Raw genomic sequence first — 15407 nt, 5'->3', positions numbered from 1 at the left:
CATGGGAGACAAGTGGAGCAGCAGCAGCTAAGGGACCACAGCAGCAGCAGCTAAGGGATCACAAGTTTCAGTGGTGTTTACAGTTTGCAATAACTTCTGCACTGTTGCAGGACTGAGATACACAGAAATGATTGCAAAAATTTGGACGTAAATTGGTATTTGGACACAAATTGGTGGCAAAGAGAGGCAAGTTAAAAGCTCTATCGAACTGTAAGCCAGTAACCTGACAGAGCAAAAGGTTAATGACTGCTACCATGCAAGATGGCAGAAAGCTTCACACCTAAGGTAAAGGCTGCCAAAGTTTCATTTTGATTGCCAAAGCTGTTAAAGGGCAGCTACACTCTGATGGGCAACAGATGGCTTATGCAACTAAATGTAGAGAAATGTAAGAGGCCAGCAAAAAAAGTCTGTTGAAAGTACTACTCTCAAAGGTCACACTGTGGCACACAGATCAGAGAAAAGATCTGAAGGGTTAGAGTAGGCAGAACATTAAATCTTTCAGCACAACGCTTGGAAGCAGCAACAAAAAGCAAACAATTCTGCAAAGTATAAATAAAGGGTACCAAAGCAAGTCAAAGGACATTATTCTTCCACCGCATAAAAGGTCTGATGAGGCCACATGTAGAGTGCCATACTCTGTTCTAGCTGCCTTATTTTTAAAGCGGCGATTAAGAAGTTGAATGGGGTAAAGCAAAGGGCAACCCACACGATTCCTACATTTGCAGTCTAAAACAGCAAGGATGCAAACTTTTGTTTTACTCAAAAAAAAAAAAAAAAAAAAAGCAGGATCTGAGCACCCAGAGTTCCCATTGACCAGGAGGAGGCTGCAGGACTGCTGGAAAACAGGCCCACAACAAAATCCCATACTATGCTGCAATATGGCCCTGACATATTCTGGACATAAAAGTTCTCATGATTCTTTTTATGAGTGCCTGTGTTCAATTTTATTCTGCCTCGTTAAATATTTGCTGCAAACAAATTGAAACCAGAACTTTATCAACAGCAACACATAATAATTGTCATTTTAAACTAAACTAGAGGTTTTTTCCTCTGACAATGGCCAGATGCTATAGAGGAAGGTGAAGAAATAACACCCATAACATATAGAATAATGAGTCTAAAGGTAAAGACTCTTCTTAACTGCAGGAATTGTTTGTTTTATACCTAAATCACAAAGTATTACGTGTCTTGTGTTTTAATTATCATATAGTATTCACGCATTTGTTCTCATTATTTATATAAATGTCTAATCCTTTCTGAATCCTTCTAGACTTAGTTAGACTCAATTACTTCGTCCAGCGGTGAGTCCTTCAGGTTAATTACATGCAATGTAAAATTACACATTTCTTCCCCCCCCCCCCCGCTTTCAAACCCACTAAACACTCCCTGGAGATAAAGCGTCCCTTCTCCACTTCACTGTTTTAAAAGCCTTCGCTATATCCTCCTATTTATTGCCAGTATCGAGCCTCAAACCTGTGAAGATTTAACAAATGTGCTTATCGTTAAACCTGCACATCAACCCTTGTTGCACTAAGATACAAATTTAACAGTCCTCACCTTCTCAGTGTCTCCAAATGCCAGCAATCCTTTCCCATCTGTGGATCCCTTTTCTAGTTCTCTTATCTTTGAGATGAGGGAACAAGCATCAGGACGAGTGAGGTGCTACTGTAATCTCCTTAGTAGTATTTTCTAAGCTTCACTTCATTCCCTGCTACAGCTTAATATTTGAGCTTGCTTTCACAACTGCTGTTGCACGGTGGGCGAATGCTTCCACAGAACTCTGGACTCTCAGAAGTCCAGGTCTTCTCCCCAAGTGGTTTTAATTAATTCACTTCTGGTCCTAAATTGTTTCAATGTGCTGCTGTACACTGTTAAGCAGCTGCTCCTTGCAGCATATATGCCACATGTGGAGAAGATATCCATGTGATAACACTATGAAGCCACTAAATAAATATTACCATGCAACTTTGATAGCTAATCCACCTCCCCTAGAACTTTTTCTAACATTTCAACCTCTTCGGCAACCTCAAAAAATAGCCTTTTTGAAGTCACATAGACCCAGAAACACTTTTTTCTCCTCTCTTTCCTACCTCCCCAGACAAAGAGGAATTCTACCAACTCCCAGGCAACAGCACTGCTTCTGAATTTTAAGCTCCACCCAAATCATACTTTTGTGCTCTGTTACATTACAACATATTTCACATAGTCTGTCTGGTGAAAATCTGTGGCCATGCTTTGAAAGTCATTTGGATGAAAGATGCTGTAAGAACTCAAGATCATTGTCATTTTACTTGGATAAGTTTTTACTTTCCTTCTGGTCCTTAAATTACTGGTGGCATGGTGCTGAACTGAACTATAGGTGCTAGCATGAGTTCATTTTGGTCTAGGGTAAAGTGATTTCCTTAAACAGTAAATGGATTTCTATGTCCAAAATGGAATTCCTCACTATAGCTTTAAAACTTTATTTAAAAACAAAACAAAACCCCACAACCAAAAAACACCCCACATTCTCTTACATCTCAATAAAATTCTTATTCCAGAAGGTGTAAAACCATAACACAGACTTTATATTTCAGCCCTAAATGCTGGCATACCACCCATGAAGAACTACAAGTCACGTCTCAAAAGCTTGTATGGCCACTGAACATGAAAAGAGAACATTTTGGGGGTGAATCAAGGGCAAAAGAAGTTCTGTGAGACTGCAGGGGCAAACCACGATGACTCCCTGGAGAAAACTACTGGTCAGCTGCTCAGCCCTTAAGGAACGAGGTCTAGATGTATATGTGTTAACTATGAGGAGATACAGAAAAGTATGCAAATAAAACATATCAAAATACCATCCCAGGGTTCAAAGAATGGTCTATCAATGCTGTCCACATCCACTGGACAAAAGCAGCTTTGCTGCTGTCTAAGCAATCCACTAAGAATATAACATTCCAAATGCAAGAGAGAAGCTTTGTTTTTCTGGTGTTAAAAAAAAAAAAGAAAAGGTCTTATGCATAAAGATAATGTTTTATAATTTCTGATACGATCTTACTGGGATGATAAACAACACTAAGACATCACACACATTTTGCCTCTGGTTTACAAGAAACTACACACCAGCTACACAAAGACAAGAAAGAACAGGGTTCACAATGAGTTAGCATTCATTTACCCCTTTCACACAAGGTAACCCCATTTTCTTCAAGGGCCTAGGCCATGATCTGTCACTTTGTGCTTGTATCTTCACACAGCTGTACCCCCTTACAGTGCTGGCTATAGGAAGCTATATATTTAGAAAATAGATTCTTACAGTAGTAGTAAAAGATGCAAGTTCAAAGCATGCATTTACACACTGTCACTAAGCATATTTTTAATTAGCTTTACCAAGGCTAAATTTAAATCCAAGCGTGACTAACATGCTCGCAATGCTTCAGCCTGTTTCTTAAATGAAAACATCAAAACCCAAACTGTAAAACTAATGGTTTCTCCAGGGCTATTCTCTTTACAGCATCTCAGTCCAGTTCATATGCTGCTTCTCCCAGGCTTTCCGATGACACATAGCCACATTCCTTGCCAACACTTCTTTAACCCAACAAGTGACCTAAATCTTCTAGCATTCAGAAAGAAAATGCCAGTTTCTTTGCAGAGCGAGCTGATTTTTTTGTTATTCCTTCCACTTATTTCTTCTTGAAAAAGCAAGCAAGGTAACATTCAGTGGTGTTAGCAGCAAGACAGTTAAGATGCTACAATTCAGGGAGAACCTCTACCATGCAAGAAGTATATTTTAAAAAGACGGGCATTCTGGCTATCAGATTAATTCCCAGTGGAGATCAATTATAGTACAGGATGTCGTTACATTCCTACATGTCACAGGTAAATTGACAGTATGCCAAAAGCCAGTTTTCGTACATAAGCAGGCTGGCTGTGAGATTTCCGAAATGCAGTCACACACAACCAGTGCAAAAACAGAACAGTGCAGTCCCTACCAACGTTTGCTCAAGAGGCCTCCCTTACCTCTTGCTATTCCACTTAAAACGATCATTAGCAAGAGATGCCTCTGCACAGCCCTATAGGAAGGGAGGCTGCCTGTGTCTCCCTCCCTAGTTCCGTGTGGCCTTGCAGGACTATCCTACAGCCTTAACTCAGTGTTAATAACACTGCAAGATTAAAGCACTGCCATCCTGTCACCCTTTGACAGCTTGGAATGGGAGGTTTTAAACTCAACTGAGAGCATGACACTGTGCCACAAAGCCAGTTACCCTTCTAATTATGCATTTTGTATTTGAAACTGGGAAAGTAAAAGACAGTGATCTTTCAGGCTTCCATTTTAAAACTCATAATAAGCTCAGGTTTCATTTTTGAGTGTCTGTTCCACGCACAGCCTTTAGCCAGCTGATGACCACATCGAAGAGTGCTACTTGGGATATCCCTGGAGCAGAGATCTGTGCCTGAACCAGGAAGCAAGGAGAAAAATATTCCATAAGAAGTCATTAATAAGGGCTACGATGCTATGCCCACAACTGAAGGAAAGGACAGGAGGAAAGAGCCTACTCAAAACCAAAAGGCAAGCTGAATGAGATGCCAAGGATTTCTCTTTGATAACTATGTACCTGTCTACAGGTAAAATCATTCGGTTCCCTCTGAAATCTCCTATCTATCTTCTTTGTGGGTCTCCAGCAGTTGACGGGCATCTTCCACCACGCAGAATCAATGTCAGCACACACCATCTTTCTTTATTCTCCATCTCCAAGACAGTTCCTTGGAGAAGATGGCATTCGGAGCAGACAATAGTGCAACCCGGTTTCTGTAGGGAGCCTGTCAGCTCCTTGGGAACTGCTTTTCTCCTTCTGCCAAACAGACGGTCAGAACTACACACTGGCCTTGGTCTGGGCGGTCAGGACAGGCTGCAGGAACCTGATTCCAAAGAGTGTGATTTAGCCAAAAGGGACCAACATATGGTATAAATGAAGAGACAAAACAGCAAGCTGCAGCAAGGACAAAGATCAGCCAAGTTCTTGCCTGCTGCTTGCACAGGAAACTACACTTGACCAGAACATCTGGGACCCAAGAGTAAGATAAAAAAGAAATCACAGAGCTGGCTCAGAAGGGCATATGGGAAGGCAGGAGCAGACTCAGAGAAAATTTGAGGTTTTTCATGTTCCAAAAATGTTGATGGTTCCAGGCACCATTTAAATCTCAACCCATATTTAGGAAGTCAGCGTTGGAAAGAAAAAAATCCAAACTAAAACTTCTTTTCTGACATATTGTTCGAGTCAAAGAGAAGATTATGTCCTAGGTCCTAACTGGGATACAGATTAGTTAGACAGACGTTTTTGTAACGTTTTTCTGACTGAACTCTGCAACACAAGCTTCCTGCCAATGTATGTGACTGTAGAGGTGTTTAGAAGCCAAACTTGTGGTCATATGCAGCGTGTGGTGCGAGACAATCATTCAAAATTCATTTTTAAAACACCACAAAATTCTCAGAAAAGGTAGTTATCAAATAATATCAGTCTTAAGAAAACACAAAAATATTTAATTATAGATTTGGTACTTTTCAGCTTTTCCCCTTTCAGAATTTTGAAGGTATTTAAAGAACCCTTCTACAGCAGTTTGTTTATAGTTTTGGAATAACATGTTCTGCTATACACCCAATGTTATAGCATTAAAGACACCTTGAGACAAGTAATGTTTTGAATCAATCTCTGCCTGAACAAACCCCAGAGCCAGAAGTTCAGCTGTGGCCAAAAAAAGAAAGCAGAAAGAAAAAAGCACATATCTAAAATCCTCTCTAGACATGTAACCAATGGCTAACTAAACCAGGCAGCACTGGCCATGAGGGAGCATAGTATTTCTCTGTTATCTGGATATTTAATACTTAAAAGGAAGAGCAGTCTGTGCCATCCATCAGTAGAGCAAGAAACTTGATGCTTGAGGACTGGCTCTGAAAGCTTAGCAATCATTTCAGATGTGGAGATACAGTCTCTGTAGGCCTCCTCTGGTGCACAGAGGCTTGGGGGGAACTCCCATTCCTGGCTGCATTTCCTGTGACCTGCCCCAATAAAAACTCCAGAGGCAGAGCGCAGGTCTCTTCCTCACTCCTTCCCAGATAAAGGACTCCAATAGAAAAAACATTTGCAAGCATTAGGGAGCCCCTTCCTGTCTCAAAGACTCATTCCTCTCTGCTTCCCTCAGATTCCTCGAGGGCTGGACACCGGTCACCCACCCATCCCTAACCCCTGGAAGGGTGAGATAAAGCACTCTAGCTGCTTAACAGGGAGGTCTACAAAAGTCACTTCACAGCATTTTAAACACTCTTGTTTGCTTTTCATTTTGTAATCTTCTTGTCCATCTGCCCATGCCACACCCATGCCTTTCACCACTCATTTTCTGCAGCACTGCATCTGCTCTATTCTTCTTACACCACTGTTCCCTCTCCTCCAATTCCACACCAACATTTTCTAACACCTCTCTGCTACTTTTCTGCATCCACTTCTCCATATTCTGTTTCCCAGGGTGTATGTAGACATCTGCACAAACAAGGCACTCTCTTCATCCATCTCCCCCCCCCCCCCCCCGCTGTAGTCCTCACTCCCACCTGCCCTTCTCTTGCTGCCTCTAGAACAACAACTTCAAATCTAAAATTTGACAGCGACCTCCTCTTTGCATACTGGTCTCTCCAGCAGCAGGATACACCAGCATCACTGTCTACCTTGAGTTAACCAAGGCTTTACAGCCACACCTTTTCTTCATCAGCCTGGATAAGACTACGAGGGACTTTTACCACAAAGTAGCTGCTCCCAAATGTTCCCCTCTGCAGTCTCTTTTCTCCGGACTCTCCTCTTGTCTTCATCTCTTACATACGAACAGCTCTGCACAATCAACTTCCCTCTCTCTGATTATACACCTGGATCTCTCTTTTTCTCATCACAAACTCCCACATTTTTCCCTCAAAAATGCAACTTCCATATCAATGATCTACCCCAATCCTCTCCTTCGCTGCACACTTTCTTGCTCTTATATTTCCTCTTGGCTTAGGAACATACAATTGGAGGATGCTGTGTTCTGTTATCAAAGGAAATTACCTTATAATCCTCTTCACCAATTGATCCAGCTCCAGCGTTGATGCCGTTGGGTTCTTTGCTTCCTTCATCTTGCTGGAATGCCAATGCCACTATCTCATTGCTCTGATGATTTGAACCTTTCTTCTAATTTCTAACAATTTATACACCAGTCTGTAGCTGATGTGAATGGTTCTTTTCCCTCCCTTGTGCTTACTTCATGTTTTGTTATAGGTATTAATCATATACTCCTGAAATCTTGATTTTGTTAACCTAAGCTGTAGTCTTCAGATTATAATCAGACATATTCATCATTTTCTTGATGATGCCAAAAGTCCTCTCGTCAGCTTTCCAGTTTAAATCAACTTTCTCAAAAATGACCAGATTTACAGACTGTGAGCCAGGACACTCTACAAGGGGGTTCATGCTTCCCATCCTGCTGGCAATAATCTAAAACAACTGAGCATCACATTTGCTTTTTCTGTTTTGCATCATGCTGGTGGCTCACATATCCTGTGATTGACTAATACACCCCAAGTTGGAAGGGACAAAAACAAAAAATATCATCCTATAGCAGAAATTATTTTAATTCATTCACAAACATGCCTTTGCATTTTGTGCTACTTAATTTCAACCCACTTCAGTTACAGCAATCCTGAATGTCAGCCTCTAGGGTATTTCCATCCTCCAGGTGTTTTCTTACTCTGCCAGACCATCAGATTTTGTCAGCATGCTTCTGCTTTTATGTCACTGACCCTAATGAACACATGACAGCAGTTCAGTCGCAGGACTGATGCATGTAGAGCTCCCGTAGGCACCTGTCTCCAGACCAACAGTCCCTCAACAGTCTCTTTCAGCTTGAGCTGCAGCAGCAGCTCTTCTTCAACAGGTCCTTCACATACCTTATAATTCATCAGTCCTCTCCAGAGACTAATTTTTTAGAGTGATTTCAAGAGTAGACTTTCAAACAAACAAACAGATTAAACCCACAGCCTTTTTAAATCCAGAAGATCAGTTATCTTTGCAAGACAAATATCTCCTACCTACTTCCCCCACCCCAAATACAGGCACCACTGCTGTTCCCCAGTCATACAATGTCATTTCTGACTTGACAGATGAATTAAAACTCCCTGCTGCTTGACTATAATTTCATACACCAGTTCCTTTGTAGTTCTGGGCTGGACACTACCAGCTGCCCAATGTGGACACACATCAAGCTCTTAGGCAAAGACAAAACATAAAGACATGTGAAAGTCCCATATGCCATCATTACCATCAACCTCCAGGTTCACCTTTGTCATCTTTATAGAAAATAGGCAAAATTTTTTTCAATTTTTTAGGTTATATGTAGATTAACTTTAATTTCTATCTCATTCTCTCTGTGAAGCAGACTTATTTTTTTGTTGTTCTTACATGGCTGACAAACCTTTCACTGTTTGCTTTCATTTGCTTTGTAAGGCTTGACTTTTGGCAACTCTTATTTTAACTCTTAGATACAGCTTTCTCTGCTGACAAGAGCTTTTCTCTGTTTGTCAAAACCTAATTCCTAAAAAAAAATAATATATTTTTCAGATGATTATTCCTGCACCCTTTTCTGGAAGTTTTTTCCCTTATTCAAACTAGAAGTCAAGGTAGTTTTGACTCGCAAACTTCCAAGTTCACACATTCAACTATCTGAACTTCCTACTCTACTTGACTTCACAAATACTTCCCAGTTTCCAAGTGTGCCACTGTAAAGCTAAGCATCTCACAGACCTACTCTACTTACCTTTCTACAAAATTTAATCATTTCCTGAAAACCAATTTAAGGCAAACCCCACTGACACAGCATCACCTCCTATTGGATCAGTCATATTTGATGAAGGAATCAGCTGGCAATAGTATCTACTGCCCTGGTTCAATTCTTGTCAATTGCCAAGAACATTCACCCATCTGGGTAGCCTTAAACCACCCCCTCACTTGCCAGTTTGCTATTTATATGGTCATTCATTTTCTTCCTGCCTTATTGTCTCACACCATTCATTCTTTTCTCTTTCCATCACTGTAAGGCCCATTCTGCTAGCCCCTAGCCCTGGTGCATCTTCAGCATATGTATCCACTGGCATCTGGCACAAACGCAACAACCAGGCCAACTATCTTCACTAGAAAGGCCTTTTTTTTTTTTCCTTCCCCTCTTTCTTCAACATTGTCCACTCCACAGTCAAGCAATTTCAGTATTTCAATTTAATGTAATTCAGCTCACATCTTCAGTCCCAGCTCCTCAACTTCTCCAGCCCTTGTTCCTCTTTGCAAAGGACCCCTTGAACAATTCCCATTTCTACCATTTGACAAGTGCAGAAGTTTCTTTCCTGTGGTCCTCCTCTGATCCTTTCACTTGTCCAGTGGATCCAATCCCACCTTATACTGCTTTCTCTTGTACCTTTTGCCTCCTGTAGTCCCATCACTCTCCTGGTCAAAATCTCTTTCAGTCTCTCACCTCTTAAACATTCCCCCCATCTCTCCACTTACTTCTCTACCTGCTGCTTTTTCCTTTCTCTTTCAACTAACTGTTTACTTTTCCATTTACTATTTACAAAAAATCACTGCCTAGAGTTCACCTTTACCAATGCCATTCATACTCCATCAGCATACTGCTCCTGGCAACAGAAATTCAGGTGTTCAGCAGCTGATCTACTTTTACAGCCACTGCTTTACTGTTCTTATCTGCTTCTGGCTACGGTATGATTCAGCTTGTCTCTGTTTCATTTCATGGGTACCTGGCTGTCAGTTCAAGATCAAAAAACCCTATAGAACTCTAAACTTTTCACCTGTCTTTTCTGCTGTGTTGTCTTTTCTTCATGGACAATAGCATGATCCTGTTTGACACACAGGGTGCCAGCCTCCCTATGGGCTGTCTTTACATTCTCAGAGGTAAGTTGAGTCTCATTTTTCAGGTTCTTTCTGTGTCACAGTTTTAAAATACAACCTTCTCTTTCTAGCCACATCATTAAAATTCCTTGCTGCACTCTCAAACCTTCTATTCCAATTACCAATATGCCTTTTTCTCTAGCCTGATGTAATGCCATTCAAAATGATGCTGAATGTCCACTCAAAAGCCTGCTGCAGAAAGCATTCTCCTCATCCCCTCTTTTGAGCGTGCCATCCATCTATACAAATCTCCATCCTTCTCTCTGACACAGAAATTAGGCCACGTATCTCAGTTTCCATGGCCTTCATGGCTTGTTCCCAATCTCCACATCATCTTTCTCAAGATCCTGGAGAGTTCTCAAGGTCTATCCTGGAAACACCAAAACCCACTTCATTTTCAAATAATGCCTTCATGCTTTCTCTTCTTGAACCTATCGTGTTTGGGAGGTATTCTCTCCCAACATCTCCAGAAGTTACATTTGACTTTTGAAGTTTTCTAAAGACTCTCCATTGCCTTGATGTCTACAAATAACTTGAGAAAAATCACTGTTGCAAAATTTGTACCACTGCCTCAGATACCAACCATCAGCTGAGACAACATATGTATAGACAAGCCTCATTTGATATTTAGTCTGTAAATTCTTTTTAGTAGGATAGTGCTTTTGTGCATCTGTCACAATACTGAGCTACTACTAGGGCTTTTAATATTTAATGATACTGTAGTGCCTAAAGTCTTAAGCTTCACTAAATATTTAGTGACTAAGTATTTAGTGACAAAACCAGTAGCTATTATTGGCATCCTTTGATGTCTAATATTAAACTTAAAGCTAAGAAATTTGGTGTTTATACAAAAGCTTACACTTTTGAAACGTATGGAACTGCTGATGACTGTGTAAGTCACAGCCTGTTTGTTGTTTTCTTTTATTAATTGTAGAAGTTTGAAACACAAGACAGACATTTCTGTATTTAAACAGGCAAGAGTTTACAGTGCTTAAGCTGTAATCTTATGAGTGGCTTTTAAACAGACCATTCTCTCATAACAGAGCCCATCATTCAAGAACCCTGGATGGGTTCTTAGGATAGAGAATTTTAAGAAAGGTTTATTAGACTTCTTGAAACAGAAAAGATCTAGGTTCATTCACTTACTGGTACCTGTACAAGAAGGTATTTAAACAAGTTTTCAAGCTTCTCTGTAATTAAAGGAATTGGTAATAAATCCCAACACACTCAGAATAAACAAGACCTTTTATATTCCTTTCAACACAGGTTCCATGAAATTTTCAGTTAGATCTGCATTTCTGTCAGACACATCAAATAATTTACCATCTAACGCTTTTCAGCTGAAAAGCCTCTAAATCACTTTACAAATGCAGCACTAAGAACTAACCACTCTGGAACTGCTGGATCAAACCCCTGCTCTGATACCACACAATATTTAATAGCCACATGCAACATTGAGGTTTTAAAAGACTTGGGCTTTTCGAGTCACAAGGAACTTGACCTGCAGCAATAAACCACCAGAAGTTCAGTGCCTCGGAGAAGGTCAAACTGCTAGGTAGACCTTTACAAGACACAAACTGACACTGAAAAAGTAACTTTTAAAAAAGTAAATCCACACCTGCATATAATCAGTAACAGAGTTACAGCATTTGTTACAATGAAGGCTCAATACTTGCGGATGTACAAATAGGTTGTTCCCATACTCTTCAGTTGACCTTGAGTCTTCAACCTAAGCCTGACTTAGAGCACCATAAAAAAAAAAAATTGACACCAACATTGGTAAATCCAACTGCTTATTAATTTAGTGCTATGAATTTCAAAGCATAGAAAAAAAATTATCATAAAAGCCTGTAAGCTCCAGATTAAAAAAAAAATATCACCTGATGACAATTATAAAAGAGATAATTATGCTTTTCAAGGCAGAACTGTTGGGCTCAGGGATGGCTATTCATAAATAATGTTCTGGGTTAGAGGCTATTTATTGACTTCAGGACCACAGTAAAGCCATTAATAAAACAAGATCACAAAAAGAGCTTAAAATATTTTATGTTCTGAAGCGCTTAAGGGAAAAAACCAGCCCATATGTTTAAAAATATTTTTAAATAATATGCATGAGATTTTTTTGCTTGTGAAAGACACCAGCCTGGAAGCTGAAGTCACCAATTTATGCCCGGAACAGGTGCAGACTTCTGACACACTGCCTCCTTCCTCACAAACAGGGCTCAATTCTGACCTGAAAAAACTAACACTAGCCACAGAAAGCCAAAAGTCACTTCCATGACCTTGTCCTCCTATTAAGATCGGCACCATCAGTTGTGGTGATGATCTCAGAAACACATATGCACTCTTCTTTCAAGAATATGAGCAAGACCTGGCAAACTCCTTCTACATACAAGGAACAACACAGCCAAAACAGGATAAAATTCTACTTTTCTAAAGCACGTTTATGGGACACAAACACATTCAAAATGATCTCCACCTCTTACACAAAACCACCAGCTGGGAAATTTACAGGAGCTCAAAAATACTTTCTAATATTTTTCCTGGTAAAAACAGGAGGCAGAGATGGGAAATCTGCCATTCAAAGGAAGCAGATTTGAAATTATCTGTTCTGATTAGAACTCTATGTACTTCTTGGAAACAAGGGAAGGGGAGATTCTAAGCACTATCTGTATGCAGGACAGAATTTGCTTATCTTTCTTGACTGTGGTTTCAGCACTGCTGTATTGCCTTATGTCATGGAACTTCACAAGAAAATTATTTGATATAAATCTCAGGGCAGTTTTAAAAGTCTTTAAAATACCAACCTGGATACTACATCAAACCAAGCTCTTATATTATCGCCTTTGATCCCAAAGTAAACATAACAAAATAATATTAAAGTTTTAGCCACCTCCTGAAGATCTGGCTCAAACTGCCACAGCTGCACTGATTCCAATGGAGTGAGGACATTTTATATCAGCTGGGGACTTGGCCTGACAAAGGTGAAGGCACTCAGCAGCATGCCAAATTGAGTGTATGTGCATTTAAGCTCATTTTACTTACCACTAAAGCCTTCATGCTTTGAAAAGCAGTACAGAGCTGTAATTCTTGCAGAAATGCAGACAATTAATTTCTCATCTGGCTGAGAAAGCAATACGAAAGTAGGACCCAAACCTACATTCACTTAAGTTTTGAGGAAGTTTCTGCTAACTTTTGAGGGACCTTCAGTAGTCAAAACACTGTGACTATTTGTTTGGGAGACCTGAGATAGGTTCCTAACAGCAGAAACAAGCCATAGCCCAATCTGAAATAACTGTTAAATGTTCAACTTCTCAGGCCATAAGCTAAGATCCTTGTTTCTGCACTAAGTATCATCTGATCTGTGGCCACAACTGGTCAAATCTTTTTTACACATCAAGAAAAAAGGAAGAATCAACAAAAGGAGAGAGTTATTTCAGATGACCCAGGGAGACAACTTCAGTGTTTTGGTTTATTTAAATAGTGAGACCAGTCAGTGCTAAAATTTAACATCATAATGATTTGTGTGGAATTCAGCTCCCTGGTGTAGGCTCCAAAGTCCATGAGCAGCCTTCCAAAATGCCACCGCGCCAGCTTTACTTACCCCTAGCCATCTTGCTCCTTTGTTGGCAGCCTGCTGAATCTGCACTCTTTTCAGGGTGACATGGTAAACAGCTCCCTCTTCTACCTCTTCACCCCAGTCCTGAATTGTGCTCTGCCAGGAAAAGGGGAAAGAAAAAAAAGTATGAGAGAAAAGAACATTTTCCCTCTTTTGCTAACCACAATCTATGCCAGGTGCTCTACTGCTTCAAGCAGAGCTGAGGGCAGAAGATGGGCTGCACAAAGTAAATACAACAATCAAAGCAATACAGGACACTTTTAGATTGAGGGAACACTGGAGATATTCTTGGCAAGCTGTCCTTTCCTGTGGTATCAAGATACCCTGTCTTTCCATTTAACTATTTTTCCTAGACTAGCACATATTTTAAATAGTTGTATAAAGTCTTTTCTAAGGAAATAGTTTGGTTTTGATTAGCAGTCTTCTCTTCCCTCTCCCTCCCCCCTTTTCTAAAGCAATTAATCTCTTTGGCCTTTCATTTAAGGAAGGAATTGCGCTTTTTAAAACTGTTGAATTACTTAGGCAGACAGCCTTTAAACTTTGAAGCTAACAAGCATTTAAAATACAGCAATCCTTTATTTCTTTTGACAGGAGGGATCTAAAGCGCTTGTGGTTTGCTTTTCCAAAACCTATTATTTCAAGCTACAGAAAACTTTACAGAGTCGAGGCTTTAAAACTCACAAATAATAGAAAGCGGATGAAAAAAAAAAAGTGCAACATCTTCCAAACTTTAACGGAACATGTGCTGCAATGATTCCTCATTTCCTACATTATTAACCGTACAAAAGAGCGCAGGCTGCTGCAACGCGGACAGAAAACATGCATCTGAATTTCTCCAAAGGGTAACTAACTTCCCTCTCTGGAGCACTCTCTTCATCCTCTCCGTGTCAGGCACACACACACAGCTACTCGTGAAGATAAGCATCAGTCGGCAGCGAGGAAGAACAGAGAGGCGGTAACGCACAGCGTTTCCAGCGAGGCTCCGGGAAGCAGCGGGCAGCGCGCCCGGCCACCCCGGCTCCCCGCGGACACCGGCACCCCGCGGGCAGGGGAAGGGGGGAACGGGACACCGGGTTACCATTTTAGCTTTCCACAGCAATTTCATTCTCGATGCCTTCTTGGGCGCCTCGACGGGGCACGCCGCCGCTCCGCCCTGTTAGCGGCCGCCGCCGCCGCCGCGGGCCGGGCCGGGCCGAGCCGTGCGGCCCCTCGGCTCCGCGGCGCGGGAGGCAGGAGGGCGGGCGGCCGCGCCAGGCCCCGCCTCGGCCCGGGCCCGGCCCCGGCCCCGGCCCCGCCGAGGGGCTTCCTGTTTATCGTGGGCAGCCCCGGCCGAAAAGTTACGGCGGATTCAGTCGCCCCTGCCGCGAGCCGCGCCAGGACCGGCAGCAGGGCTGCAGCTCCCCGGGGGACGCCGCCTGAAGCGGGGCGTTCATCCGCCCCCGCCCCGGTGTCCCTGCAAGAGAGACAAGGTGCAGCGCGTCTTGCTGGGCTTCCAGCGGGGACGGGGCACGAAGGAAACGCCTCCTCCCAGCCTCCGCCCGGGTGTAGCCGCGCACCGGCGCCCTGTCACGGCAGAGGGGAGCGGCGGCGCCCGGTGCTTGCGGGCAGCCGCGGGGCAGGTGCGGAGAGCAGAGGGCCGCGGGACCGGGCGCCTAGCCGCCTTGGGGGCTCCCTGCCCGCTGCTGACGGGTTTTGAACTGTTCTAAATTAAAAAAAAAAAAACAAAAAACCAAAACACAACAATGCACAAAGGCAGGAATTTTAAGCCAGGCTTAATTTTAAAAACTTATTTCTACAAGTTTGAAAGTGAGGAAATTAAACGTTATAGTAAACCC

At 41.9% G+C, this 15407-nt stretch overlaps 1 protein-coding gene across 1 annotated transcript in view; it reads right to left on the bottom strand.

The window, feature by feature from the left end:
• Positions 1-15042, bottom strand: part of RGL1 (ral guanine nucleotide dissociation stimulator like 1) — an 84558-nt gene extending 69516 nt beyond the window's left edge. Inside the window, exons 1-2 of the mRNA XM_072868121.1 lie at positions 14651-15042; positions 13558-13668 (exon numbers count right to left, since the gene is read on the bottom strand). Of these exons, the coding sequence (XP_072724222.1) occupies positions 13558-13668; positions 14651-14677 (138 nt within the window). The 5' untranslated portion in view covers positions 14678-15042. The remainder of the gene's footprint in view (positions 1-13557; positions 13669-14650) is intronic.
• Positions 15043-15407: the final 365 nt, after the last annotated feature.

The sequence above is a fragment of the Ciconia boyciana genome, chromosome 7 (genome assembly GCF_034638445.1).
Source record: "Ciconia boyciana chromosome 7, ASM3463844v1, whole genome shotgun sequence".
Lineage (NCBI taxonomy): Eukaryota > Metazoa > Chordata > Aves > Ciconiiformes > Ciconiidae > Ciconia > Ciconia boyciana.
Note: the sequence above shows the minus strand (reverse complement) of the source record. Positions and strands in the feature narration are given on the sequence as shown.